This window comes from Oncorhynchus kisutch, linkage group LG1 (assembly GCF_002021735.2).
Source record: "Oncorhynchus kisutch isolate 150728-3 linkage group LG1, Okis_V2, whole genome shotgun sequence".
NCBI lineage: Eukaryota > Metazoa > Chordata > Actinopteri > Salmoniformes > Salmonidae > Oncorhynchus > Oncorhynchus kisutch.
Window position 1 is genome coordinate 16,417,144 of NC_034174.2, and position 26,344 is coordinate 16,443,487.

At 43.9% G+C, this 26,344-nt stretch overlaps 2 protein-coding genes across 3 annotated transcripts; one reads left to right on the top strand and one right to left on the bottom strand.

Annotated features, from left to right (window-relative positions):
* Positions 1–122: 122 nt before the first annotated feature.
* Positions 123–19,820, bottom strand: LOC109898491 (bromodomain and PHD finger-containing protein 3). 2 transcript variants are annotated; one of them, XM_020493488.2, is made up of 13 exons: positions 19,505–19,820; positions 6,774–8,343; positions 6,407–6,563; positions 6,172–6,303; positions 5,854–5,982; positions 5,422–5,734; positions 4,946–5,224; positions 4,211–4,786; positions 3,973–4,042; positions 3,788–3,864; positions 3,483–3,580; positions 2,845–2,999; positions 123–2,696 (listed from the first exon to the last, which is right to left on the bottom strand). In XM_020493488.2, the coding sequence occupies exons 2-13, from the start codon at positions 8,291–8,293 to the stop codon at positions 2,501–2,503; spliced, it is 3,702 nt and encodes a 1,233-aa protein (XP_020349077.1). In that variant the 5' UTR covers positions 8,294–8,343; positions 19,505–19,820; the 3' UTR covers positions 123–2,500. The 2 variants fall into 2 exon arrangements, with proteins under 2 accessions (XP_020349077.1, XP_020349070.1); XM_020493481.2 differs by having other exon boundaries at positions 3,483–3,613.
* Positions 19,821–20,752: 932 nt separating this feature from the next.
* Positions 20,753–26,219, top strand: LOC109898484 (probable glutamate receptor). The gene is made up of 10 exons (XM_020493470.2): positions 20,753–20,887; positions 21,065–21,150; positions 22,859–22,890; positions 23,018–23,197; positions 23,385–23,608; positions 23,721–23,818; positions 23,944–24,161; positions 24,324–24,543; positions 24,711–24,955; positions 25,071–26,219. Exons 2-10 carry the CDS (start codon positions 21,081–21,083, stop codon positions 25,170–25,172), a joined length of 1,389 nt encoding a protein of 462 aa, XP_020349059.1. The 5' UTR covers positions 20,753–20,887; positions 21,065–21,080; the 3' UTR covers positions 25,173–26,219.
* Positions 26,220–26,344: the final 125 nt, after the last annotated feature.

Sequence of the window (26,344 nt, forward strand, 5' to 3'; positions counted from 1 at the left end):
GTGGAGGTTCAGTCTTACCTGATTTGACTGTTATGTTCAGTGAGTTCCTAAATAAATCCCAGGTTGCACAAACCACCTTGTCATTTTATAACTGCATGTTAGATTAAGACTGAAAACAAACAACCGTTTTAAACAATATTTATTTGAGAAAATATTGTTTGACAGATTTTAGATCTTGTGGTATAATTCAAATGACAAGATCCAGAACTCCTTTGAGCCACCTAATAAACAGGCTAGTAGGCTAGTGCACTTATGCCTAGACAACTACAGGGTTTTGTGCCAACTGACCACTAGGAAACATTGATACAAAGAGCTACAAAGCTTCCTACATCTTTTTCAATATTTATTTTTTTAAATAACAGACTCAATTGTCACAATATAAATTAAAATCTAATATTTAGATTTTTTTTTGCATTCCTTAAATTACTTTGTGTATTATAAACACAGACATTTACATATATACAAATATGCATATAACCAAGTTTTTTTCTTTTTTTTCCTTCATACCTATGGCTTCAGAGCTCAATCTACAAACCATTTCAAACTAACATTGTGCTTTTCAAGTCATTGGAGGGTTTGCAAATCACATCTTGCCACTGACTGGAATCCCAAGTTATTGACCTTATTGAAGTGGTTGCAGTGACCCATTTCCTAAGTCATGACGAGACATTCGAAAGTCCTGTTCCATCAAATAGCTGCAACAAGCACACCACCACCATTTCATATAAAAAAGAAATAAACCCAGAAATAGCATCAATGTGTAAAAATGTATAAGAAGCATGGCATTTCAATGACAAATCTGAATATGCTTTGAATCAAGCAAATCCCCGTTGAGGATAAAATATATACAATGACTTTCTTTGTCTTGATTGACTTCTGGCTAAAACAAAATGTATATTATTACTAGACTCATTGCAACAGAGTGGTTGTGTAAAGTACTAAAAAGTAATCAATGAGTAATCAGATGTTATCTTAAAAAATATATATCCTAAGATCCATGTCTTTTAGGAACTCCTCCTTTCACATTTCCCCCCAATTTCCAAAATTATAACATTCCCCCTAAAAAAAGGTCAGAGTCAATCAGATCATCACTCATTTTAGGTAGTTGCAGCCAAATATATTGGCACCCTTGCACTTTTCTTAAAGAATTCTCAGTCTTCTAAAAAATAAGTTGAAATTACCAAAGAAAATGTTGATCTCCAAATGTTATTGTATTGTCAACATTGCAGAACCATTTCTTTTTTTGGAGGGGGGGCTTCAGTTACAATTTTTTTTTCTGAAAATAAAAGCAAAATACCATGAACAACATTATTGGCATCTACAAGCTAATACTTGGTCGCACAGCCTTTGGCCAAGTTGACTGCAAAATAACACCACAAAGGATCTTGCTGCACCGTTCTACTGGCAATTTGGCCCAATGTTCAGCTGCAGACTGTTCCAATTCTGTAATGTTTGAGTGGTGCCGATCTCTCCGTAGGTTTTGGATGGGATTCAGCTCTGGACTCCAGTACATTTCTGGGTGCTTTTTGATGTGTGTTTGGGTTGTTGTCCTGCTGGAAGACCCGCACCCTTCAAAAGAGACCCAGTTTTTGGACACCGAGTTGAACATTGTTCTCCAAAACACCTTGTAAACATTCAAGGCCCTACATACCAGAGGCATCAAAGCAACCCCACACCTTCCCCATGTTTGAGTCTAGGGAGGGTGTCATTTTCTTTGAATGCATAATTTGGTCATTGGTAAACATAGGAAGACCCCACTCCTGAAAGAGACCAGAAAGCCCCATTGAACTTTTAAAAAATATTTTAAAAATTAAGCCTGGGGTTGTTTTGCTGCCTCTAGGGTCCTTGAATGTGTACAAGACATCATCAAATCATGAGATTATCAGGTGTTTGAGTACGATGTTCAACCCAGTGTCCAAAAACTGAGTCTCTGTTGAAGGTTGTGGGTCTTCCAGCAGAACAACTCAAATACACATCAAAAAGCAGCCAGGAATGATTCAAGAATAAAACAGTGAACTGTTCTGGAGTGGCCAGTGACACATCCAGAACTGAATCCCATCAAAAACCTATGGAGAGATCGGCACCACTCAAACATTGAAGAATTGAAGCAGTCTGCAGCTGAAGCGTAGGACAAATTGCCAGTAGAACGGTGCAGCAAGCTAATTATTTTTCAGTTAACTTAGCCGAAGGTATTAGCTCCTGCCAATAATGTTGTCCATTCCATTTGCTTTTATTTTTCTAAATTAGAATTGTTAACTTAAGTTTCCCCATTGCAAAATGGTGTACAGCAACGTTGACAATCCAATAGGAACATTATTTGAGAAGAAAGTTAATTATTTAAGAAAACTGTATATTGAACCACTCAAATTCCATGTCCACCTTCTAGTAAATGAATGAAGAAAATGTTATTTTCTCACTGAAGATTGGTGTTATTGGTGAGGGTTTGAGCAGTCCTAGCCAGACAGTTTGCAGTGGATTTGCAGACTGACACTAAAATCCTTCATATAAAATTGGAGGGGTTGAAAGTGAGGTTCCCCTTGACGTGGTTGATAACGTGGTTCAGGTGTATCATGGCACGGTCGTATGCCGTGTGTACAGACTTGCGGACGCTGGGCTTCTTGCCCTCCATCAGGCGCAGTTTGTCCACCGTGTCATCCATCCCCATTTGCAGCAACTTGTCCCGTGGCAGCCATTGCCTAAAAGGAAGAAAGAGGGTACAAAAGAACACAAAAACATACAATAGAAGCAATCAATAGACACACACATCAACTACCCCAAAAAACTGCCTTAGCTAATTAATGTGAGACTAAACTTTAGGCAGAACACTCGTCTTGAATTTCTTACCAGGTCCTTTTGGTGTCGAAGAACAGCACAAGGTAGTGCCTCTCCCCGGTCTCTTTCTGCCTCCGCTCCCCCAGTTTTAACACGTCCCCAGGAGGCACGGGGATGGGGATGCCATTGTGAAGAAGCCCTTCCTGAGGCATGTCTGGGTCAACAACCTGGGGAAACACATGGGCAGTTTATGTACCCTGTTAGTCTCTGTGGTACAACAATAGGCGAGTTGGTTTTGCATTGGCCGATGCCACGGTTGGGCAGGGTTTGCACATTTTAGACCATTCCATTGCTCATAAAATGAAAACTACACCCACCTCGGGAAATGAGTCATGCAAAACCAACTCGCTGAACTACATCGGGGTGGCAGGTAGCCTAGTGGTTAGAGCACTGGGTCAGTAACTGACAGGTTGCTGGATTGAATCCCAGAGCTGACAAGGTAAAAATCTGTCGTTCTGCCCCTGAACAAGGCAGTTAACCCACTGTTCTTAGGCCATCATTGTAAATAAGAATTTGTTCTTAACGGACTTGCCTAGTTAAATAAAAGGTTAAACTTATCAACCATTGCTTGTGCCAACCCCCCCAAAAATATTGAAAATCACGCCAACCCTCTTATTGCAATGAATAAGTGACTGAAGTCATGTTCTCACCATTGCTGGGTATGATGGATATCCACGACACTTAGCCCAGACCAGGTCAAGTGGTGTGAGCTCTGTGTCACTATCAAAGGGCAAAAGCATACTTCCCCCTGAGCACAAACACAAAGATGTGGGATGTTGAACTGGAAAAATGGAAATGGTTGAGATGGAAAAATTATTTTCTGTAATGATTTTTAGAATTTTACAGGATTTACTATAATGTATAAATCTATATTTGCCAATACACGATTTACTGGAAATTGAAATTGAAGCTATTTTGTCTGACCCTAAGGTCTATGGTACCTGAACACACTCACCTGAGCCTCCATTCTGGCTCTCTGGGACTTTAGCCAGAGCTGGTTTTCCACGGCTGCGTTTGGGTGGCGGGGGGACACTTCATCCATAGACAGAACAAAGGAAAGAGGTATGTTATTTCTGAACATATCCATCTTGGAAATCAATCTCCATTTCAGAGGTATCATGTGTATAGTGGGATCCTCACCTTAGTTTTTGGTCATTGGATGCTATGTCTGAGGAGTCATCTTTGTGCTTTCCTAGACCATTTGTAAAGCCTAGTAGAATACAAATTCTGTACGTCATCATTATGATCTACCCCTCTCTTCCCTTATGCAACTCACAAATAAAGGGTAAAGACATGGTTTCCTTAACAACTTATTAATCATCGCCAACAGCTTTAATGAAATGACAGAGCAAATGTAAATAACATTTTTTGTATCTACCTTCTACTTTGACAAGGGAGAGGGGCTTGTCTCCCTCGCTGTCAGAGCTGGGCCCTCTGGACCTCAGGCGGTGGGATGACGGTGAGGAGGGAGTGGGGGGAGGGGCAGGGGTGGAAAGGGCAGTCTCACTGGGAGGTTTTATAATGGTGGGGGAACTGTCCAATCCATTGGTTTTACCCTCAGTGGTCCCTACATACTGTAACTGAGCTGCTCTAATCTTTGCCAGTCTTGCTCCATTTTTAGCTTTCTTGAACAGAACAGATGTCCGCCGGCCAACTCCAATCAAAGGACAGGCGTTAGTGGGGGGACTGGGAGTCTGTGAAGGAGAGAACTTTTCAGAATCCTCCTTCTGTTTGCACGGTGTCGCTGTCTCCTCAACTTCAGCATCATCATCACTCTGCCCTTTTCCCCCACTCGGCGAGGATCTCTGGCGTTTGTAAGAGCGCCCTGGTGACCTGCGCCCTGGTGACCTTCGCCCTGCGGTCACAAGGCCCAGTACAGGTGGCTCAGGTGGGGCATCGCCTGGCAGGGGGGACGACGCTGGGCATGAAGACTCTAGTGTTGGTGAAGAGGCATCTGCAAGAAGGAAACATGCATTCACTTTGTTAGAATAATAAAATCAGAAATGCACAACAGCAAAATCATTAGCTAATTAAACTAACACATCCATACCAGAAAGACTAGTAGAGTTGGACAGCAACAAGCCCATGAACAATCAAAGTACATCCCTTTTACCTTTCCCCGGAGTAGAGGCTGATGTTAAAGGACTGTTCTCCTCATTGTCCTTCTTTCCATTTTCTTCCTCCTCTTCCTCTTCTTCTTTCCCGTTGTGCGATTGTGAGCGCTGTTGTTTGTGCGTGACCGTGTTGATCTCTCTACGTAGCAGCCGGATGCGTTTGGTTCGTCCTCCACTGGAGCGCATGGATGCCACCATGTCCAGCTTCTCCAGCAGGGCCTTCAGCTGCTCCTCTGTGGACAGGTGGAGCCTGTTGTCTGGATCCAGGAGAGAGTCCACTGTACAGAACACAAAGGCCGTAAAAGAGAGAACAGGTAGATGAGATGAAGGATGAGAAAAATTCATTTCTGCAATGAAAAGCGCAATTGAATTTCTATAAATAATAATTATTTCTTATGTGTTTTACGATTGTGAAAAGGCATATTTTTCACAGGAAGCCATTCCAAGGCCAACCCAGTTGGTGTGCTCTGCTCACCATCCTCCCAGGTGCATTGGTAGAAGCCATGCTTGTTAGGAGAGTCTGGGAGGTGCATGCCCGTGCTGGGGTCCAACCCGATGCTCTGCGCCTGTCTGTGGGCGTGGCGGAGGACAGCTCCTCCCACCTCCCGTAGGTGCAAGGCGGCTCTGTGGAACGCGGTCTCCTTGGAGTTGTACCTCAGGCAGTTGGACACCATGAGGTTAAAGTCCCCCTCCAGGTCGGTTGTGGAGCAGTAGGCATGGGCCTCCAGTTTGGCACGCATACTGGATAAATCCATGGGCTTGGAGATGAACTCCAGATAGTCTGGCACCTTCAATTAAAAACATACAAATTAACAGACTATTCAAGAAAAGGAGGAGACAACTGCAGTACAACTTGCTGAATTTTAAATCAATGCAAAAAGTGACCCATTTATCTAACCTTACTAACCTCTGCTAGATTGACAGGCTGAGAGAAGATCTGCGCTGCGTCCTTCTCCTGAAGCTGGTCCAGGGTGGAACGCAGCAGTATTAACGCTGGGGTCAACTGCAGCTCCAGAGCAGCCTGTTGAAGTTTCATCTGGAGGGAGAGGGAGAAAGAGAGAGGGGGAGAGAAAGAGGGAATATAAAAAGGGTGCAGAGTCATTTAAGGAAAGACATAAGAACGATACAGTGATTGTAAAAGTTAATTATTTTCATACGGTATATGCAGATGGTAACTCATGATTATATAATATGTTGACATTTTGTCCTCTGACTGAAACAGTACCTGTTCTCTCTTTAGTCTCTCTCTCTTGCGGACGAGTTCCACCAGGAGCCGGGCTCTCTCCAGGTCCTGCCGCAACTTCTGCCAGTACCGTAGCTCCTCCCTCGCCGCACAAAGCTTCTCATCTGGTTCCCTCTGAACACATGCACACACACATTCAGCTTCACAATTTCTATTTTACCATCAACATGAGATCTATAATTGACTTTAGGTCTCTCTCTCCCTGTATCTTCCTGACCTGCTCAGCAGTCTTGTGAGCCTGCAGGTGCGAGTGCAGGCGCCGGATGAGAGGCATGCCATTTCGGGACTGACGTTTCAGCAGCCAGTAGTTGTGAAGCCTCTGAATGAACTGGTTCTTCCTCTGGACAGCAACCCCAATGCAAATCTTGTTCAGCCTGTTTACGACATAGCAATAACTGTTAATCATACGGCATCCTTCCACTGTATAGGTGGTGTATTAATAGTTAGTATAAGGCAGCTGTACTGTTACATTAAACAAGCTAAATAAATACACAAACATGCTTTCTACAAGCAAGTATAGTTCATAAGGAAAACTACTGCTACTGGAAGTGGTGTGTTAGGAGAAGGGGTGTCTGAGGTCAGACCTGTGAGAGGGGATTTGAGGCACCAGCAGCACAGGCACAGCAGAGCGACGGGTCGTCTGACCAGCTAGGCTCTTCTTTCCTTTCTTCTTCTTCTGGCCTTTGGGAGTCTTTTTACTGGGCGGTGCCGGGGGGCTCTGAGTGTATGACCTTTGACCCCGGTTCCCCCTGCCTCCCACCAGCCTTCCCTCCACTGCCTCATCACCTGACCCATCTCGCCGTGACCCGACTGGGGAGTGATTCTCACAGAAGGCAGTCTTCTTCACAGAGAAGGTGGTTCCGTTGACCCCAGTCTCCCGGACCGGGTCGATCTTCATGAAGAGGCCCGCCTTCTGGGCACAGCTGACATGGAAGGCCCGGTAACAGTTGGCCTTGTGGCACTGGATGGACGCGCCCCGGCCTTTCTGCTTGCACAGGTAGCAGGTGAGCTTCCAGCGGGCTGAGGGGATGTTCTTCACCCCCTCCACTGGCTCCAGGAATACCATGTTGGCAAAGCACACCTCTGGGATCCATATGGCACAGACAACGTGGGCCCAGCGTCCATCACTAGTCTGTTTGAAGGCACCTCCCCGGTTGGGGCAGAGCACACAGTCCACAGGGCGCGAGGGGGACTGCAGACAGCAGCGGCACAGCCACTGGCCCTCAGGAATGTAGGGCACACCGTAACACTCCTGGTGGACGGCCAGGTTGCAGATGTCACAGAACAGGATGACGTTGCTGTTGAGACACTCGTCGTCCAGGCAGACGCAGCAGAAGGCATCCTCGTCTATGGCACTCTGGGACAGGGCCTGGCTCCGTGACTCCAGGATGGACTCCCTCTCCAGACGGTCGATCAGCAGCTCAAAGGTGTCCGGGGAGACGGACGCGTGGCCATCAGATACCCTCTTCTGGTTGACCATCTCCAGCCAGGCCAGGTCCTCCTCGTCCATGTCGTACTCTGCCTCACAGTCCTGCTCCTCCCCTGACTTCTCTACGAAACGGTAGTAGGCCACAGGTAGGGGAGGTGTGTCTAAAGGACACGGACAGTCAAGCACGCGGAAGGTTGGCTCGGGGAGAGGGCTTTGGTGAGAAGGGTGTTGGGAGGAATTGGTGTGGCTTTGAGTGTACTGCTGACTGCCAGAACGTCGGCTCTGGTGAGATGAGGTTTTGCTTTCCCTCCTGCGGCCCTTTGGGTTGGGAGGTTTGCGCCCTGGTCTGGCTCTGCTCTGGGTTTGTTCGCTGTTCTCTTTGTTACTGTTGCACTCAACAATGTCCTGAGCCATCATCTCATCCTCTGTGATGACTGGCAGAGGGTCGGTGATGCTGATCCTGTGAAGCCTTCCATCCAGGTCCACCTCCACCATCTTCTGGGCCTGAGCATAGGTCAAAGTTTCTCTAGATGGAGATAGCTGCAGTCTATAGGGGGAAGGTGGCCGCAGCTGAACACTGGAGTCCCTGCCCCTCCCCCTCCCCCTCCCTCTACCCCTGCCCATCTCAAGGCCAACTACTCCTGGCCTGCATCCCCTCCTCCGCAGCCTCCTCATGGGGGTTTGCACTAGCTTTCTAGATTGGAGAGGGCGAGGAGGACGGAGTTCTGCAAAAGAAGGAAAGAAAAAACCTAATCTGCTAAATTCAGAATTTCACAATAAGTCAATAGAGGAACTAATTAGAAGATATCATTCATGACATTTCAAATGTAGGCTGATTACATATCACATTAGGAGTTGACAGATAAGAAAAACCCACCAGAGTAAATTTGAAACAGTCAAACACCAACTCATCAACATACTGTAGCTAATCCACTCTCCAGTGCCAGCCAATGAGATATATTTATTTTCAAACTATCTTTAGAGCATTCGGAAAGCATTCAGACCCCTTGACTTTTTCCACGTTACAGCCTTATTCTAAAATGTATTAAATAATTTTTTGTCCTCATCAAATCTACACACAAAAACCGGTTTAGACATGTTTGAAAATCTATTAAAAACAGAACTACCTTATTTACACAAGCATTCAGACCCTTTTCTATGAGAGTCGAAATTGAGCTCAGGTGCATCCTGTTTCCATTGATCATCCTTCAGTCCACCTGTGGTAAATTCAATTGATTGAACATTTGGAAAGGCACACACCTGTGTATATAAAAAGTCCCACAGTTGACAGTGCATGTCAGAGCAAAAACCAAGCCATGAGGTCGAAGGAATTGTCTGTAGAGCTTCAAAACAGGATTGTCGAGCCACAGATCTGGGGAAGGGTACCAAAGCATTTCTGCAGCATTGAAGGTCCCCAAGAACACAGTGGCCTCCATCATTCTTGGAGGTTCCTAGAGCTGACCGCCTGGCCAAACTGAGCAATCGGGGGAGAAGGGCCTTGGGCAGGGAGAAGAGCAAGAACCCAATGGTCACTCTGACAGAGCTCCTCTGTGGAGATGGGATAACCTTCCAGAAGGACAACCATTTCTGCAGCACTCCGGCCTTTATGGTAGAGTGGCCAGGCAGAAACCACTCCTCAGTAAAAAGCAAGACAGCCCACTTGGAGTTTGCCAAACGGCACCTAAAGGATTCTCATAAACAAGACTCTGGTCTGATGAAACCGGAATGCCAAGTGCCATGTCTTGAGGAAATCACTACGGAAATCCCTACTGTGAAGCATGGTGGTGGCAGCATTATGTGTGGGGACTTTTTTCAGGGACTGTGAGACTAGTCAAGATCAAGGGAAAGATGAACGGAGTAAAACAGAGAGATCCTTGATGAAGAGCGCTCTGGAGCAGGTTATGACCTCAAACTGGGGTGAAGGTTCACCTTCCAACAGGACAACGACCCTAGGCACACAGCCAAGACGACGCAGGAGTGGCTTTGGGACAAGTCTTGGAATGTCCTTGAGTGGCCCAGCCAGAGCCTGGAACTGAAAATAGCTGTGCAGTAACACTCCCCCATCCACCCACAGAGCTTTAGAGGTTTGGGTGAAACTCCCCAAATACAGGTGTGCCAAGCTTGTAGCATCATACCCAAGCAGACTTGAGGCTGTAATCGCTGCCAAAGGTGCTTCAACAAAGTACTGAGTAAAGGGTCTGAATACTTATGTAAATGTGACAGGTTTTTAGAAATTTGGCAAATGTATTAAAAATAAAAAACTGTTTTTGCTTTGTCATTATTGGGTATTGTGTGTAGATTGATGGAGAAAGAACAATTTCATCCATTTTACAATAAGGCTGTAACATAACAAAATGTGGAAAAAGTCAAGAGGTCTGAATAGTTTCTGAATGCACTGTATCAAAACACAAGAGTATGTAGACAACCCTTAAAATTGTGGATTTGGCTATTTTAGCCACACCCATTGCTGACAGGTGTATAAAATTCAAGTACGCAGCTATGCAATCTATATAGACAAACATTGTCAGTTGAATGGCCTTACTGAAGAGCTCAGTGACTTTCCACTGTTGTACTGCGCCATTTTTTCCCTGTTTGTGGCCCGTTAGCTTGCAAGATTCTTTCCATTCTCCTTTGACCGCGCATCAACGAGCTGTTTTTACCCACAGAACTGCCTCGGACTGGATTTGTATTTTTTGTCACACCATTATCGGTAAACCCTAGACACTGTCGTGCGCGAAAAGCCCAGGAGGCCAGCCATTTCTGAGATACTGGAACCGGCAAGCCTGGCACCGACGCTCAAAGTCGCTTAGAAGTGGGTCTAGGGTTTCCGGGATGGTGGTATTGATGTGAGCCATGAAGTGCTTTGAAAGGCTGGTCAACTGAAGAACATACAGACATCCAGCTACTTTCCACAGGTGCTGGAGTTGTAGGCAAACTCATGGAAAACAGAATGGAAAACGCTGCACACTGCTGCTCACATCAACACCATGATCCCGGACACCCTAGACCCACTCCAATTTGCATACAGCTCAAACACTGCCCTTTCCCACCTGGACAAAAGGAACACCTATGTGAGAATGCTGTTCATTGATTCCTGCTCAGCATTCAACACCATAGCACATTCAAAGCTCACCACTAAGCTAAGGACCCTGGGACTAAACAGCTCCCTCTGCAACTGGATCCTGGTCTTCCTGACAGGCCAACCCCAAGGTGGTAAGGGTAGACAACAACACATCTGCTTCTGTGATCCTCAACATGGGGGCCCCTCAAGGGTGAGTGCAAGGTCCCCTCCTGTATCCCGTTCACCAACGACTGTGTGGTCAAGCACGACTCCAACACCATCATTAAGTTTGCCGACGATCACCGACAACGACGAGACAGCTTATAGGGAGGAGGTGAGAGACAACAACCTCTACCGCAACGTGAGCAAGATAAAAGGAGCTGATCATAGACTACAGGAAAAGGAGGGCTACGCTCCCATTCACATCGACTGGGATATAGGAATGGATCCTTTGTGTCCATTAACAAACTTATCATGGTCCAAACACACCAAGACAGTCGTGAAGAGGGCACAACAACACCTTTTCTCCCTCAGGAGTTTGAAAATATATGGCATGGGTCCTCTGATCCTCAAAAAGTTCTACAGCTGCATCACCGAGAGCATCCTGACTGGTTGCATCACCGCCCTTGTATGGCAACTGCTCGGCATCTGACCGTAAGCTACAGAGGGTAGTGTGTATGGCCCATCACTGGGGCCAAGTGTCCTGCCATCCAGGACCTTTATATGGGGCGGCAGGGTAGCCTAGTGGTTAGAGAGTTGGACTAGTAACCGGAAGGTTGCAAGTTCAAACCCCCGAGCTGACAAGGTACAAATCTGTCGTTCTGAAAAGGTAGTTAACCCACTGTTCCTAGGCCGTTGTTGAAAATAAGAATTTGTTCTTAACTGACTTGCCTAGTAAAATTTAAAAAATGTAAAAAACAGGCAGTGTCAGAGGATGGCCCTAAAAATCGTCAGACTCCAGCCACCCAAGTCAGAACCGGAGCGCCAAGTCGGTAGGTCCAAAAGGCTCATTAACAGCTTCTACCCCCAAGTCATAAGACTGCTCAACAATGAAATAAATGGCTCCCCAGACAATTTGCATTGACTATTTGCATTTCTTTTTACACTGTTGCTACTCGCTGTTTATCATCTATGCAGTCACTTTACCCCTACCTACAGTACCAGTCAAAACTTTAGACACACCTCCTCATTCAAGGGTTTTTCTTTATTTTTACAATTTTCTACATTGTAGAATAATAGTGAAGAAATCAAAACTATGAAATAACACATATGGAATCATGTAGTAACCAAAAATGTTAAACAAATCAAAATATATTTTAGATACTTCAAAGTAGCCACCCTTTGCCTTGATGACAGCATTACACACTCTTGGCATTCTCTCAACCAGCTGTGAGTATGGTTGAGAGAATCACCTGGAATTAATTTCCAACAGTCTGGACCGAGTTCCCACATATGCTGAGCACTTGCTGGCTGCATTTCCTTCACTCTGCAGTCAAACTCACCCCAAACCATCTCAATTGGGTTGAGGTCAGGTGATTGTGGAGGCCAGGTTATCTGATGGAGCACTCAATCACTCTCCTTCTTGGTCAAATAGCCCTTACACAGCCTGGGGGCATGTGGGGTCATTGTTCTGTTGAAAAACAAATGATAGTGGGACTAAGCGCAAACCAGATGGGATGGCATATCGCTGCAGAATGCTGTGGTAGCCATGCTGGTTAAGTGTGCCTTGAATTCTAAATAAAATCACTGACAGTGTCAACAGCAAAGTACCACCACACCTCTTCCTCCATGATTCACTGTGGGAACCACACGGATATCATCCATTCACTTACTCTGCGTCAAATTTGGACTGGTCTAGTTTCCATTGAGCGTATTTCTTGGCCCAAGCAAGTCTTTTATTGGTGTCTTAAAGTAATGACGGACTGTCATTTCTATTTTCTTATTTGAGCTGTTTGTTCTTGCCATAATATGGACTTGGTCTTGTACCAAATCTTCTGTATTTAAACAATATATATATTTCCCCTTTATTTAAACAGGTAGGCAAGTTGAGAACAAGTTCTCATTTACAACTGCGACCTGGCCAAGATAAAGTAAAGCAGTGCGACAAAAACAACAGAGTTACACATGGGATAAACAAACGTAGTCAATAACACAATAGAACAATCTGTATACAGCGTGTGCAAACGAAGTAAGGAGGTAAGGCAACAAATAGGCCAATACTGGTGAAGTAATCACAATTTAACAATTTACACTGGAGTGATATACAGTTGAAGTTGGAAGTTTACATACACCTTAGCCAAATACATTTAAACTCAGTTTTTCAACATTTCTGGCATTTAATCCTAGTAAAAAGTCCCTGTCTTAGGTCAGTTTGGATCACCATCTCATTTTAAGAATGTGAAATGTCAGAATAATAGTAGAGAGAATGATTTTTTTCAGCTTTTATTTCTTCCATTACATTCCCAGTGGGTCGGAAGTTTACATACACTCCATTAGTATTTGGTAGCATTGCCTTTCAATTGTTTAACTTGGGTCAAATGTTTCAGGTAGCCATCCACAAGCTTCCCAAAATAAGTTGGGTGAATTTTGGCCCATTCCTCCTGACAGAGCTGGCGTAACTCAGTCAGGTTTGTAGGCCTCCTTACTCGCACAAGCTTTTTCAGTTCTGCCCACAAATTTTTTATAGGCTTTGTGAGGGCCACTCCAATACCTCGACTTTGTTGTCCTTAAGCCATTTTGCAACAACTTTGGAAGTATGCTTGGGGTCAATGTCCATTTGGAAGAACCATTTGCGACCAAGCTTAAACTTCCTGACTGATGTCTTGAGATGTTGCTTCAATTTATCCACATAATTTTCCTGTCTCATGAAGCCATCTATTTTGTGAAGTGCACCAGTCCCTCCTGCAACAAAGCACCCCCACAACATGATGCTGCCACCCCCATGCTTCACGGTTGGGATTGTGATCTTTGGCTTGCAAGCCTCCCCCTTTTTCCTCCAAACATAAATGGTCATTATGGCCAAACAGTTCTATTTTGTTTCATCAGACCAGAGGACATTTCTCCAAAAAGTACGATCTTTGTCCCCATGTGCAGTTGCAAACCGTAGTCTGGGTTTTTAATGGCGGTTTGGAGCAGTGGCGTCTTCCTTGATGAGCGGCCATTCAGGTTATGTCAATATAGGACTAATTTTACTGTGGATATAGATACTTTTGTACCAGTTTCCTCAAGCATCTTCACAAGGTCCTTTGCTGTTGTTCTGGGATTGACTTGCACTTTTCGCACCAAAGTACATTCATCTCTAGGAGACAGAACGCATCTCCTTCCTGAGCGGTATGACGGCTGCGTGGTCCCATGGTGTCTATAGGTGCGTACTATTGTTTGTACAGATGAACATGGTACCTTCAAGCGTTTGGAAATTGCTACCAAGGATGAACCAGACTTGTGGAGGTCAACATTTTTTTCCTGAGGTCTTGGCTGATTTATTTAGATTTTCCCATGGTGTGAAGCAAAGAGGCACTGAGTTTGAAGGTAGGCCTTGAAATACATCCACAGGTACACCTCCAATTGACTCAAATGATGACAATTAGCCTATCAGAAGCTTCTAAAGCCATGACATAATTTTCTGGAATTTTCCAAGCTGTTTAAAGGCACAGTCAACTTAGTGTATGTAAACATCTGACCCACTGGAATTGTGATACAGTGAAATATAAGTGAAATAATCTGTCTGTTAACAATTGTAGTTGGTTGGATGGGCTATTTACAGATGGGCTGTGTACAGTTGCAGCGATCGGTAAGCTGCTCTGACAGCTGATGCTTGAAGTTAGTGAGGGACATATGACACTCCAGCTTTCATTCCAGTCATTGGCAGCAGAGAACTGGAAGGAAAGGCGGCCAAAGAAGGTGTTGGCTTTGGGGACGACCAGTGAGATATACCTGCTGGAGCGCGTGCTACGGGTGGGTGTTGCTATGGTGACCAGTGAGCTGAGATAAGGCAGGGATCTACCTAGCAAAGACTTATGGATGACCTGGAGACAGTGGGTTTGGCAATGAATATGTAGCGAGGACCAGCCAACGAGAGCATACAGGTCGCATCGGTGGGTAGTATATGGGGCTTTGGTGACAAAACAGATGGCACTGTGATAGACTACATCCAATTTGCTGAGTAGAGTGTTGGAGGCTATTTTGTAAATTACATCGCTGAAGTCAAGGATAGGTAGGATAGTCAGTTTTACGAGGGAATGTTTGGCAGCATGAGGGAAGGAGGCTTTGTTGCAGAATAGGAAGCCGATTCTAGATTTAACTTTGGATTGGAGATGCTTAATGTGAGTCTGGTAGGAGAGTTTACAGTCTAGCCAGACACCTAGGTATTTATAGTTGTCCACATATTCTAAGTTAGAACGGTCCAGAGTAGTGATGCTAGTCAGGCGGGTGTGGGCAGCGATCGGTTGAAGAGCATGCATTTCATTTGACTAGCATTTAAGAGCAGTTGGAGGCCACAGAAGGAGTGTTGTATGGCGTTGAAGCTCGTTTGGAGGCTAGGCAGTCATTAGAGAAACTAAGGCTGTTGAGTCTGCCGATAAGAATACGGTGATTGACAGAGTCAAAAGCCTTGGCCAGGTCGATGAAGACGGCTGCAAAGTACTGTCTTTTATCGATGGCGGTTATGATATCGTTTCAGACCTTGAGCGTGGCTGAGGTGCACCTGTGACCAGCACGGAAACCAGATTGCATAGCGGAGAAGGTACAGTGGGATTCAAAATAGTTGGTGTCTGTTTGTTCACTTGGCTTTCAAAGACTTTAGAAAGGCAGGGTAGGATAGATATAGGTCTGTAACAGCGTGGGTCTATAGTGTCTCCCCCTTTGAAGAGGGGGATGACCGCAGCCGCTTTCCAATCTCCAATTTAGGAATCTCAGATGATATGAAAGAGAGGTTGAACAGACTAGTAATAGGGGTTGCAACAATGGCAGGGGATCATTTTAGGAAGAGAGGGTCCAGATCGTCCAGCCCAGCTGATTTGTATGGTTCCTGATTTTGCCGCTTTTTCAGAACATCAGCTGTCTGGATTTGGGTGAAGGAGAAGCAGGGGGGGTGTATTTATCAGTGGTGAGTGTTTCCTAGTCTCGGTGCAGTGGGCAGGTGGGAGGAGGTACTGTTATTCTCCATGGATTTTAGTGTCCCAAAACCTTTTGGAATTATTGCTGCAGGATGCAAATTTCTGTTTGAAAAAGCTAGCCTTTGCTTTCCTAACTATGTATATTGGTTACTGACTTCCCTGAAAAGTTGCATATCGCGGGGACTATTTGAAGCTAGTGCAGTACACACAGGGTGTTTTTGTGGTCGTCGAGGGCAGTCAAGTCTGGAGTGAACCAAGGGCTGTATCTGTTCTTAGTTCTACATTTCTTGAAAAGGGGCCATGCTTGTTTAAGATGGTGAGGAAAGCACTTTTAAAGAACAACCAGGCATCCTCTACAGACGAGATGAGGTCAATATCCTTCCAGGATACATTGGCCAAGTCAATTACAAAGGCCTGCTCGCAGAAGTGTTTTAGGGAGCGTTTGACAGTGATGAGGGGTGGTCTTTGACCACGGAACCATAACGGATGCAGGCAATGAGGCAGTGGTCGCTGAGATCCTGTTTAAAAACAACAGAGGTGTATTTAGAGGGAAAGTTGGTCAGGATGATACAGTGGGGCAAAAAAGTATTTAGTCAGCCACCAATTGTGCAAGTTCTCCCACTTAAAAAGATTAGAGAGGCCTGTAATTTTCATCATACGTACACTTCAACCATGACAGACAAAAATGAGAAAAAAATCCAGAAAATCACATTGTAGGATTTTTTATGAATTTATTTGCAAATTATGGTGGAAAATAAGTATTTGGTCAATAACAAAAGTTTATCTCAATACTTTGTTATATACCCTTTGTTGGCAATGACAGAGGTCAAACGTTTTCTGTAAGTCTTCACAAGGTTATCACACACTGTTGCTGGTATTTTGGCCCATTCCTCCATGCAGATCTCCTCTAGAGCAGTGATGTTTTGGGGCTGTTGCTGGGCAACACGGACTTTCAACTCCCTCCAAAGATTTTCTATGGGGTTGAGATCTGGAGACTGGCTAGGCTACTCCAGGACCTTGAAATGCTTCTTACGAAGCCACTCCTTTGTTGCCCGGGCGGTGTGTTTGGGATCATTGTCATGCTGAAAGAGCCAGCCACGTTTCATCTTCAATGCCCTTGCTGATGGAAGGAGGTTTTCACTCAAAATCTCACGATACATGGCCCCATTCATTCTTTCCTTTACACGGATCAGTCATCCTGGTCCCTTTGCAGAAAAACAGCCCCAAAGCATGTTTCCACCCCCATGCTTCACAGTAGGTATGGTGTTCTTTGGATGCAACTCAGCATTCTTTGTCCTCCAAACACGACGAGTTGAGTTTTTACCAAAAAGTTATATTTTGGTTTCATCTGACCATATGACATTCTCTCAATCTTCTTCTGGATCATCCAAATGCTCTCTAGCAAACTTCAGACGGGCCTGGACATGTACTGGCTTAAGCAGGGGGACATGTCTGGCACTGCAGGATTTGTATCCCTGGCGGCGTAGTGTGTTACTGATGGTAGGCTTTGTTACTTTGGTCCCAGCTCTCTGCAGGTCATGCACTAGGTCCCCCCGTGTGGTTCTGGGATTTTTGCTCACTGTTCTTGTGATAATTTTGACCCCACGGGGTGAGATCTTGTGTGGAGCCCCAGGTCGAGGGAGATTATCAGTGGTCTTGCATGTCTTCCATTTCCTAATAATTGCTCCCACGGTTGATTTCTTCAAACCAAGCAGCTTACCTATTGCAGATTCAGTCTTCCCAGCCTGGTGCAGGTCTACAATTTTGTTTCTGGTGTCCTTTGACAGCTCTTTGGTCTTGGCCATAGTGGAATTTGGAGTGTGACTGTTTGAGGTTGGGGACAGGTGTCTTTTATACTGATAACAAGTTCAAACAGGTGCCATTAATACAGGTAACGAGTGGAGGACAGAGGAGCCTCTTAAAGAAGAAATTACAGGTCTGTGAGAGCCAGAAATCTTGCTTGTTTGTAGGTGACCAAATACTTATTTTCCACCATGATTTGCAAATAAATTCATAAAAATCCTACAATGTCATTTTCTGGATTTTTCCCCCTCATTTTGTCTGTCATAGTTAAAGTGTACCTATGATGAAAATTACAGACCTCTCTCATCCTTTTAAGTGGGAGAACTTGCACAATTGGTGGCTGACTAAATACTTTTTTGCCCCACTGTATCTATGAGGGTGCCCATGTTTACGGATTTGGGGTTGTACCTGGTAGGTTCCTTGATAATTTGTGTGAGCTTGAGGGCATCTAGCTTAGATTGTAGGATGGCCGGGGTGTTAAGCATATCCCAATGTAGGTCACCTATTAGTATGAACTCTTGACGATAGATGGGGTGCAATCAATTCACATCCCTACCTTGTCACAACACAACTGATTGGCTCAAACACATTGAGGAAAGAAATTCCACAAATTAACCTAACAAGGCACACCTGTTAATTGAAATGCATTTCAGGTGACTAATTCATGAGGCTGGTTGAGAGTATGCCAAGAGTGTGTAAAGCTGTCATCAAGGCAAAGGTGGCTACTTTGAAGAATCTCAAACACTTTTTTGGTTACAACATGATTCCATGTGTAAAAATAATAGTAAAAATAAAGAAAAACCCTTGAATGAGTAAGCGTCCAAACTTTTGACTGGTACTGCACATATTACCTAAATTACCTTGACTTTCCTGTACCAGCACATATGACTCGGTACCGGTACCGCCTGTAACCAGCCTCGTTACTGTTATTTTATTCAGTTACTTTTTATACTTGTTTATTTTGTAAATATTTTCTTAAAAACTGAATTGTTGGTTAAGGGCTTTTAAGTACACCAGTAGGTCTACACGATTTGATTTGGAGGTCACTCATTTTTGGCTGTTCTAAAGTTCAATGAACAGTAACTGAATACCCTGATGCCTGCTTTATATAGCATGTCACGAACACGTGACTCACCGTCTGTAGGACTGAACCATTTTCGTGAATGTGGTGGTTGTACCTAATAAACTGGCCACTGAGTGTATAAATACACATCATTGGTGCCAGTCTGCAACAAGTTTGTGTAAGACAAGAGAGACTCACATGAACATGTGCATTACATTCTATTTCTGGACAAAATAGCCACACAGCAAAAAATATTTGGCCTACTGATTTTACTAGTCATCTGAAATCTAAAACAAATTAGTGTTTTTCTGATATGCTATTAATTAATCTAAAAGTAATTTGGTATTACACAAGAGTTTAGAACCTGCGAACATGACACTCGAGAGTACATCTCGACATCCAATCACGTCTCGAGACCATTGCACACGTATTTTTCTTGCCAATCAACTGCTCGTATTATTTTCTGCTTACAGCTGAACATAAGATATAGTTGGGTTGCGGGGCGCTAAATACCAAACCGAGTATCCCGACTGTCAGCCATTTTATCCGTTCAACAACATTTGCAGTCAACACTATTATTGTGAACTGATACGCAACCGATAAAAACAATGGCAACCGCACAACCGGGGCACTATAGCCAGGTTAACACTGTGCATAACTGTACAATTGCGATGTCGGCTAGATTGCCGTAATATATGCGTCCTCGTATGTGTACGCAGGCTACAGACCCTTCAGTATAACTAGGTTAGCGCAAACTAGCTTGTACATAACTAGCTCGACATGACGAACGCCACATCTTATGAAGCAAACACAAACAAGTCAGCCAAAATGTCGGAAGTGTTTACCTTGTTTAACGTGATCCTATGGTATGCGCAAGCCAGAGAAAGGTAATATTAGATAGCTAATGTTGAAATACGACCGAAAAGGACCTCCTAATAACAAGCTAGGGCATTGCTAGCCGGTAATTTCAGGGGCGACAGCGTCATCTTCAGCACTTCAGTCCTCCATGGTGACTTCAGACAAATGCTCAAACTCGACCTGGTTACATATCTGTGATTTAGACGTTTTCAACTGGAAATATATACACTAATTGTTACATGAAATTATGTAAGATATGTCAGGTTGATGTAGCTAGCTAGATATTCAGTCAAGATGGCTTGAAAAATACGCCCCTTTGGGGGGAAAAAAACTAGCACAGCCAATTGTGCGTCCTATTTTTGCCGCGTACACAGCGCGCATTTGATTATGATTGGCCAACACAGAAACCCCATTGCATCGAGTTGCAACGGGAGCACATATTAGCGCAAATCGTTGAGAAAAACTCATCGACATTTCTTGCGCGCCTTAACTTCATTATCGACGCACAACAGTATTTCACACCTGTTACGTCCAGTACAGTGTTACTTAGAAGTGGTATTCCTTTTGATACGTTGGTTACGGTTAAAAAAAATAGGTGAACCAGGTGCATAATGTAGGCTCTGCCTGTATGCATAGCCTTTTTCTGCATAGTTACTTAACTTGTCACAGTTTATTGCATATACAAAAAAAATGATTTTGATTAATGAAGGGGCCACATATATGCATCCAAGAGTTAGACATGTAAGAGGAATAGCCAGGTCCGGGGCGGCAGGGTATCCTAGTGGTTAGAGCGTTGGACTAGTAACCGGAAGGTTGCAAGTTCAAACCCCTTAGCTGACAATGTATAAATCTGTCATTCTGCCCCTGAACAGGCAGTTAACCCACTGTTCCTAGGCTGTCATTGAAAATAAGAATTTGTTCTTAACTGACTTGCCTAGTTAAATAAAGGTAAAATAAATAAACTAGCCTATGTGTGCTGTTTACACTACACACATTCCCACCCCCTTTATTTGTTCAGGAGCCTTGCTCTGTAAACAGGTGTGAACCTGAGGCTGACTTCAAACCATTCACAATTAATTTGGCAGATTATAACAGCCTGTGATACAGGCTTGGAAATGGGTGATTCTGTGTTTGAATCTTCCAAACATATTATTAAGTGACACATTCACAGGGGACAAACTCTTTGTCTGTCCCCCACCCCCCTTTACAATCTCATTCTCCACCCACAAAAAAGTCCATTGGCTGTTTTAGCAACTATGTTGTGTTGGGATGAATATTTCTCATCATCATTTGCCCTAGTTCATCAGGATCAGTTTATAGTTGGAAGGTTCAACACAGCAGACTCAATTTACAGCTAACAATCCTGTCAGGTATGGAGATATTTTTTCATTTGTTTATTGTCATAGATTGAATATGCCCATGCTTCATACCTAGGGTATTTTTTGTCAGCTGTTTAATTGTATTCCTTAATTTATTCCCTGAGTTTTTTTATTCTCTGAATTTAATAGTTTGTAATATCAATCACATTGATTGTTTTACATCATTAGGATCAAAGGTGAAACCATGAGGGTGCTGGAGGGTGTTGTAGTGTGCACCGTGGTGCTTCTACTGTCCCTAGGGAGCTGTGCTGCAGGTAATGCAATGTTTAACATACATCCTACTGTGCTTAGAAACCCAGTGAGTGGTTTGCCTGTTTGTCTTTCACTTAAGCAAACAAAATTGTGTAAAACAGGAATCTTGACATGCATGGGATTCACCGTAACCTTGTCCCAGATGCGTTTGTGCTCTTCCCATTGCTGTTATTGTGTGGCGTTACAGGAAAAACATTCTATTGTTAATAACCTCTAAAGAGCTGGAGCAGAACATTGCAGATTGGTTTGTTATGACAATGAGTGACAAGGAGTTGGCATCAGGGGCAGACAGCGATTTCGGGGCCCATTTCAAAATTCTGTTGATGGGCTCCCTAACACCCAAAGGAGACATTTCCCCCATAAATGTACTGCTAGATTATTATTATCCCACAATTTAAAATGAAATGTATAGGGCCTATAAAGATGTTGAGTGAGTGGCTCACTGACATTTGTGTGAAAAATATATAACTAAAATAGTCCAAAATCAGTCAGTGTGGGCAGCTGGGGTCCATTTAATTTGAAACCTATGAAACATAGCTAAGTCCACCTATTGTTAGCATGATGACACAAACAAACTGGGACTCAGGCTAAATTCATGTGAAAATTACATACTGTATCTGTCCTTTAGATGTTTTTCTTTAGCCGTTGGACCAGTCATTGCACTGGTGGCAGTGTGACAGTGGATATGCTCATTTTGGTGCCAGACTCCTCATGTCCTCTCTGCTTGACGTGGTATAGTTTCTCAGGCCTTGACGAGTCATAAATGGGGTGACTGTCAGCTGGGCATGGCATCAAAGTGAGGGGCCGCATCCTGTCTGGCACACACACACCATACCCCACTCTGATAGAAAAAGAAGAGAGCCAGCTGACATGATCACAAAAATCCTTGTGTTTAAGTGTAGCCAAATATTGACAGGGCCATTGAGAGCTTGTATGTGTGTCATATTTTGAATAGGAGGAGCTGATGTGTGTGTCAGGATCGCCCTATGGTATTGATGGAACCCTGAGGCCTTAGCCTGAATCAAGGCTTTTGATACTCTTAGACTGCCCTCCCACCCCATAGTGCCACGGCTTTGTGATGGCTTGAATTAACTCACTAACTGGTTTTTGGCTATAAATAGATCTGGGGGGTTTTCAACATTTTCAAGAAGGAAAAGAGATTGGCCAGATCTCTGGGATGCCGGAAACCAGTGGTGATGAGTAAGAAGGCATCAATGCACCCCCACATTCACCCTCACTATCTGCAAAGGGGTCACTGACTTAGGGTATAAGGCCTAAAGAAGGCCACAACACAAAGAGCTCTTTGATTCCGCCTGCTAAATTTGGAAGGTGCTCCCATTGCACTCAGACTGAAAGAAAAACTCAGTGATGTTAAACCAGTGGGACTGGAAAGACGCTCTGGCAATATCTCAATGCCGATGGAGAAGTTCTGCTCAAGCCTGCTGCCGGTTCCCTCTCCTCTGTCTCTTCAATGTGTCAGCATGTACGTTGTTGTCCTCATGTGTATATTCCTTTATTAAATTGAAATTATGTATTGATGCATTGATGCTCTTAGAAAGCACTAAAAATGTTCCACTGTTGGAGATGCTGCGAATCCTAATTGATTTAACTAAAGATGTAATTGGACATGTTCAAATACAACTTCATTTGGATGTGAGTGCTCTGAATCAAGATAGCCTCTATATTTTACTATCTTTTTTCCCTTATCAGTGCGACCAGACTTGACAATCACTACAATAAAGGTAGTAAGATACGTGTTTCTGACACTATACTTTATTGCCTGAAAGCATTTTATTTTCAAATTCAAGACATTTGCTGCTGAATAAATATGATTACATCAGAATGGTTCCTTTGTGTCCCATCTTTCAGCAAGATCCATACACCATGTCCAAAGGCTCTCAGCTGGAAGGGTACTGCATGGACCTGCTGTCTGAACTGGCCAAGAAACTGAGCTTCAAATACAACGTGCACCTGGTGAAAGATGGGTCCTATGGCAGGCAGGATGAGAGTGGGGCCTGGAACGGGATGATCGGTGAGGTGGTGAGAGGGGTGAGTAAAGCTAGCATTTTCATACATAGGTGATTATAGTACAAAAAAAATCGACTCACACATCTGCTTATGATAGATACTGTACAGATGTGACTATAACCATGTGTGATGTTATTAATGCAGATAAAAAAACAAATGTATAATGTGCTAGTCCATAAAATATTAATATATATTCTTGTCCCTGTAGGAGGCAGACCTGGCGATTGCTCCTCTTACCCTTACTGCTGCCCGGGAGAAGGCTGTGGGGATGACCAAACCCTTCATGCAGACAGGCATCAGTATTCTCCTGAGGAAGGACATCTCAGAAGAGGCTGGCTTCTTTGACTTCCTTACCCCCTTCTCAGTAGACACCTGGGTGGGGATCCTCGCTGCGTACCTGGGGACTGCTGTCTGCTTCTGTGTAGTAGCCAGGTGAGTGGTTATTGTGATTAACTTTCGTCAGAAAATACATTTATCGTGTGCCTGACAGGAGCCTTTTACAAGTAGAATTTAAAGACGGTTACACAAAACTCTTTCAACACAGACTCAGCCCATGTGAGTGGAGTCAACCCCAGACTGAGAAAAACAGCTTCACTCTCAGCCACAGTCTGTGGTACACCGCTGGAGCCCTCACTTTACAGGGTAACTAACAGGGATTTAACCAGGCATTTCAACCAATAGCTTACCCACAGCAGTACAACATAAGAGCTTAGGAGGAGCTTGGTGGTTTGGTCTTCTGATTTAGTATTCCTTTATCTTATTCTCAGGTACCGGTCCACACCCCAAAGCTTTATCAGGACGCATTATCTGCTGCACCTGGTGGTTGTTTGGTCTGGTCCTCTTGGCCTGCTATTTCTCCAACCTCAGCACCTCTCAGGGCTCAGACTCCAATTCACTGATGGTGAAAGGGTTTGAGGACCTGGCCAACCAGCAAGAGATTGAGTATGGGACCCTGTCTGGCTCCTCTACACTTGCCTACTTCAAGGTGAGGCCAGTGTACCCTGCCACACCTGGCCCTCCTATATCCCTCTTTTTCCCATCAAAGGATTAGGCTCACGTGTCAGTGTCTCAGTTCTGTCAGTTCTCTCAGCAGCATACTGACTTTCTCTTCCTCTCTGTCCGTGTTTTTTTTTCTTCCTTGGTGTAGAACTCTAATAACCCAACTTACCGCAAGATCTATGAGCACATGGAAAGAACCAAGAGTTTTGTGTCGTCAATGGATGAGGGTGTTCGCCGGGCAAAGGAAGGCAACTTTGCCTTCATTGGAGAGTCTGTGTCACTGGACTTGGCGGTGGCACGTCACTGTGAGCTGATCCGTGTCCATGAGGTCATCGGCATGAGAGGGTACAGCATTGCAGGCACCCTGGGTAAGCCATGTAGTCTAGGCCGATAGTGAGATCTCATGCAACACATATTGACTGAAACTTTTAAAAACTGTTCCTGTAAATCAAAATAGCAAGGCACCAAGATATTCATGCGATCCACATATTGGCTTATGGCTGATTTTATTTATTATTATGTTTGTGTCATTCAGGTTCTCCCGTGCTGAAGAACCTGAGCGTGGCCATCCTGCAGCTGAGTGAGGCAGGGGAGTTGTCCTACCTGCGCAGTAAGTGGTGGGCCAGCAGCTGCATGGCAGACCCAGCCAAGGCCTCCTCCCTGCAGCCCCACAGCCTGAAGGGCATGTTTCTGGTGCTGGCCCTGGGCCTGGGACTGGGGGTGCTGCTGGCTGTCCTGGAGCTCACCGCCAAGTCCCGGAACGGTGCTGGGGAGCAGAGGGTGAGCTAGTCACTGCTGGTTTAACACTGGACCATTGTGTGAATATTTCATATGAATGGATTAGCAGATTTCCTGGTCAAGATCTCTAAACATCCATACAATTTGCTCCCCACAGAAATCATGTTGCACAGTGTTGTCTGAAGAACTGAGTCAGCGTTTCAGGGGCACCACCACCAATGAGAAGAGAAGTGAGGAAACAGACAAAGAAAAAGCATGAGGAGACATGATAGTATACGATAATATATACAGCCTGACAAAGCAAATGTCTCCATGCAGGTCTTGACATGAGTCATGGCTTGTATACATATTTTCAATACTATCTACCACAGTGAGACAGAGTGTATCAGAAAGGCTTCAGAAAGGCTTCCAGACTGTTATATGATATGTTTATTAACAGAGTGATACATAAACAGTGAAGTCAATTAACAATACTACTGAAGTACTATGTTTAAAAATAATTATATGATAGCAGAGCATTTTACTGAGAAAATCAACATGTATATTTACTGTTACAAAACATGTTATGTGTACTGATTTATACATATTTAAGGGGAGTGCAAAAATAGAAATTAAACATGAAGATCCAAGTCAAGTCATCTGTAAATTATGAAAAATGATCCGTTTCAAAGAGTTTACATTTCAGTACTTTTGTTCGGAACAAATACTGAGAACAGATTACTGCTATTAATTGTATGATGCAATACATTTGTTTCAAAGTATATTATTAATTTACATATTGTAGATACTAAGTAAACCTAACTGTTTTTGTACAATTGGCAGCACACATTATGCGCATTCCTTTCGAAACTATAAAACCGTTATCTACATTTTTTGGTTATTATAGAACTGAACATATATAAAAAGCATTGTCATAGAATGATGTTGATGTAAAAGTTACGGCACACCTTTCAATAAAACCAGTCTAATAATGAATATATTTTCCATTCTGTTTCAATCAGAACTATTTACCACTTGGTAATACATTCTATTTACAATACATGCATCTTGATGCAAAAATCAAAATACACACATCAAAAGTAAGTGATTACATTATACTAATAAACTTGTTTGGGCTCCTGTAGTGATCCTGCGTGTGTACCTGACAGTACAGATCACGGTGGTACATGTTGTACAAGCACCTAGAATCTAGATAGAAGCAAGGTAATGCTATATGTTTAGAGTGTATTTCATATTCATATGTTTAATCCAATGCTGCTCACTGCTGTGATTCTTGTACTGGCTGACTACTATCACATGGAGTAAATAAACACATCAAATAACATTATCATTCCAGGTCATCAATCAACATCGATTTTGTACTGTCGAATGATCTGAGCATACAGGTTTCTACTAAACACATTGTGACTCATCCAAAACAATACATCTTTA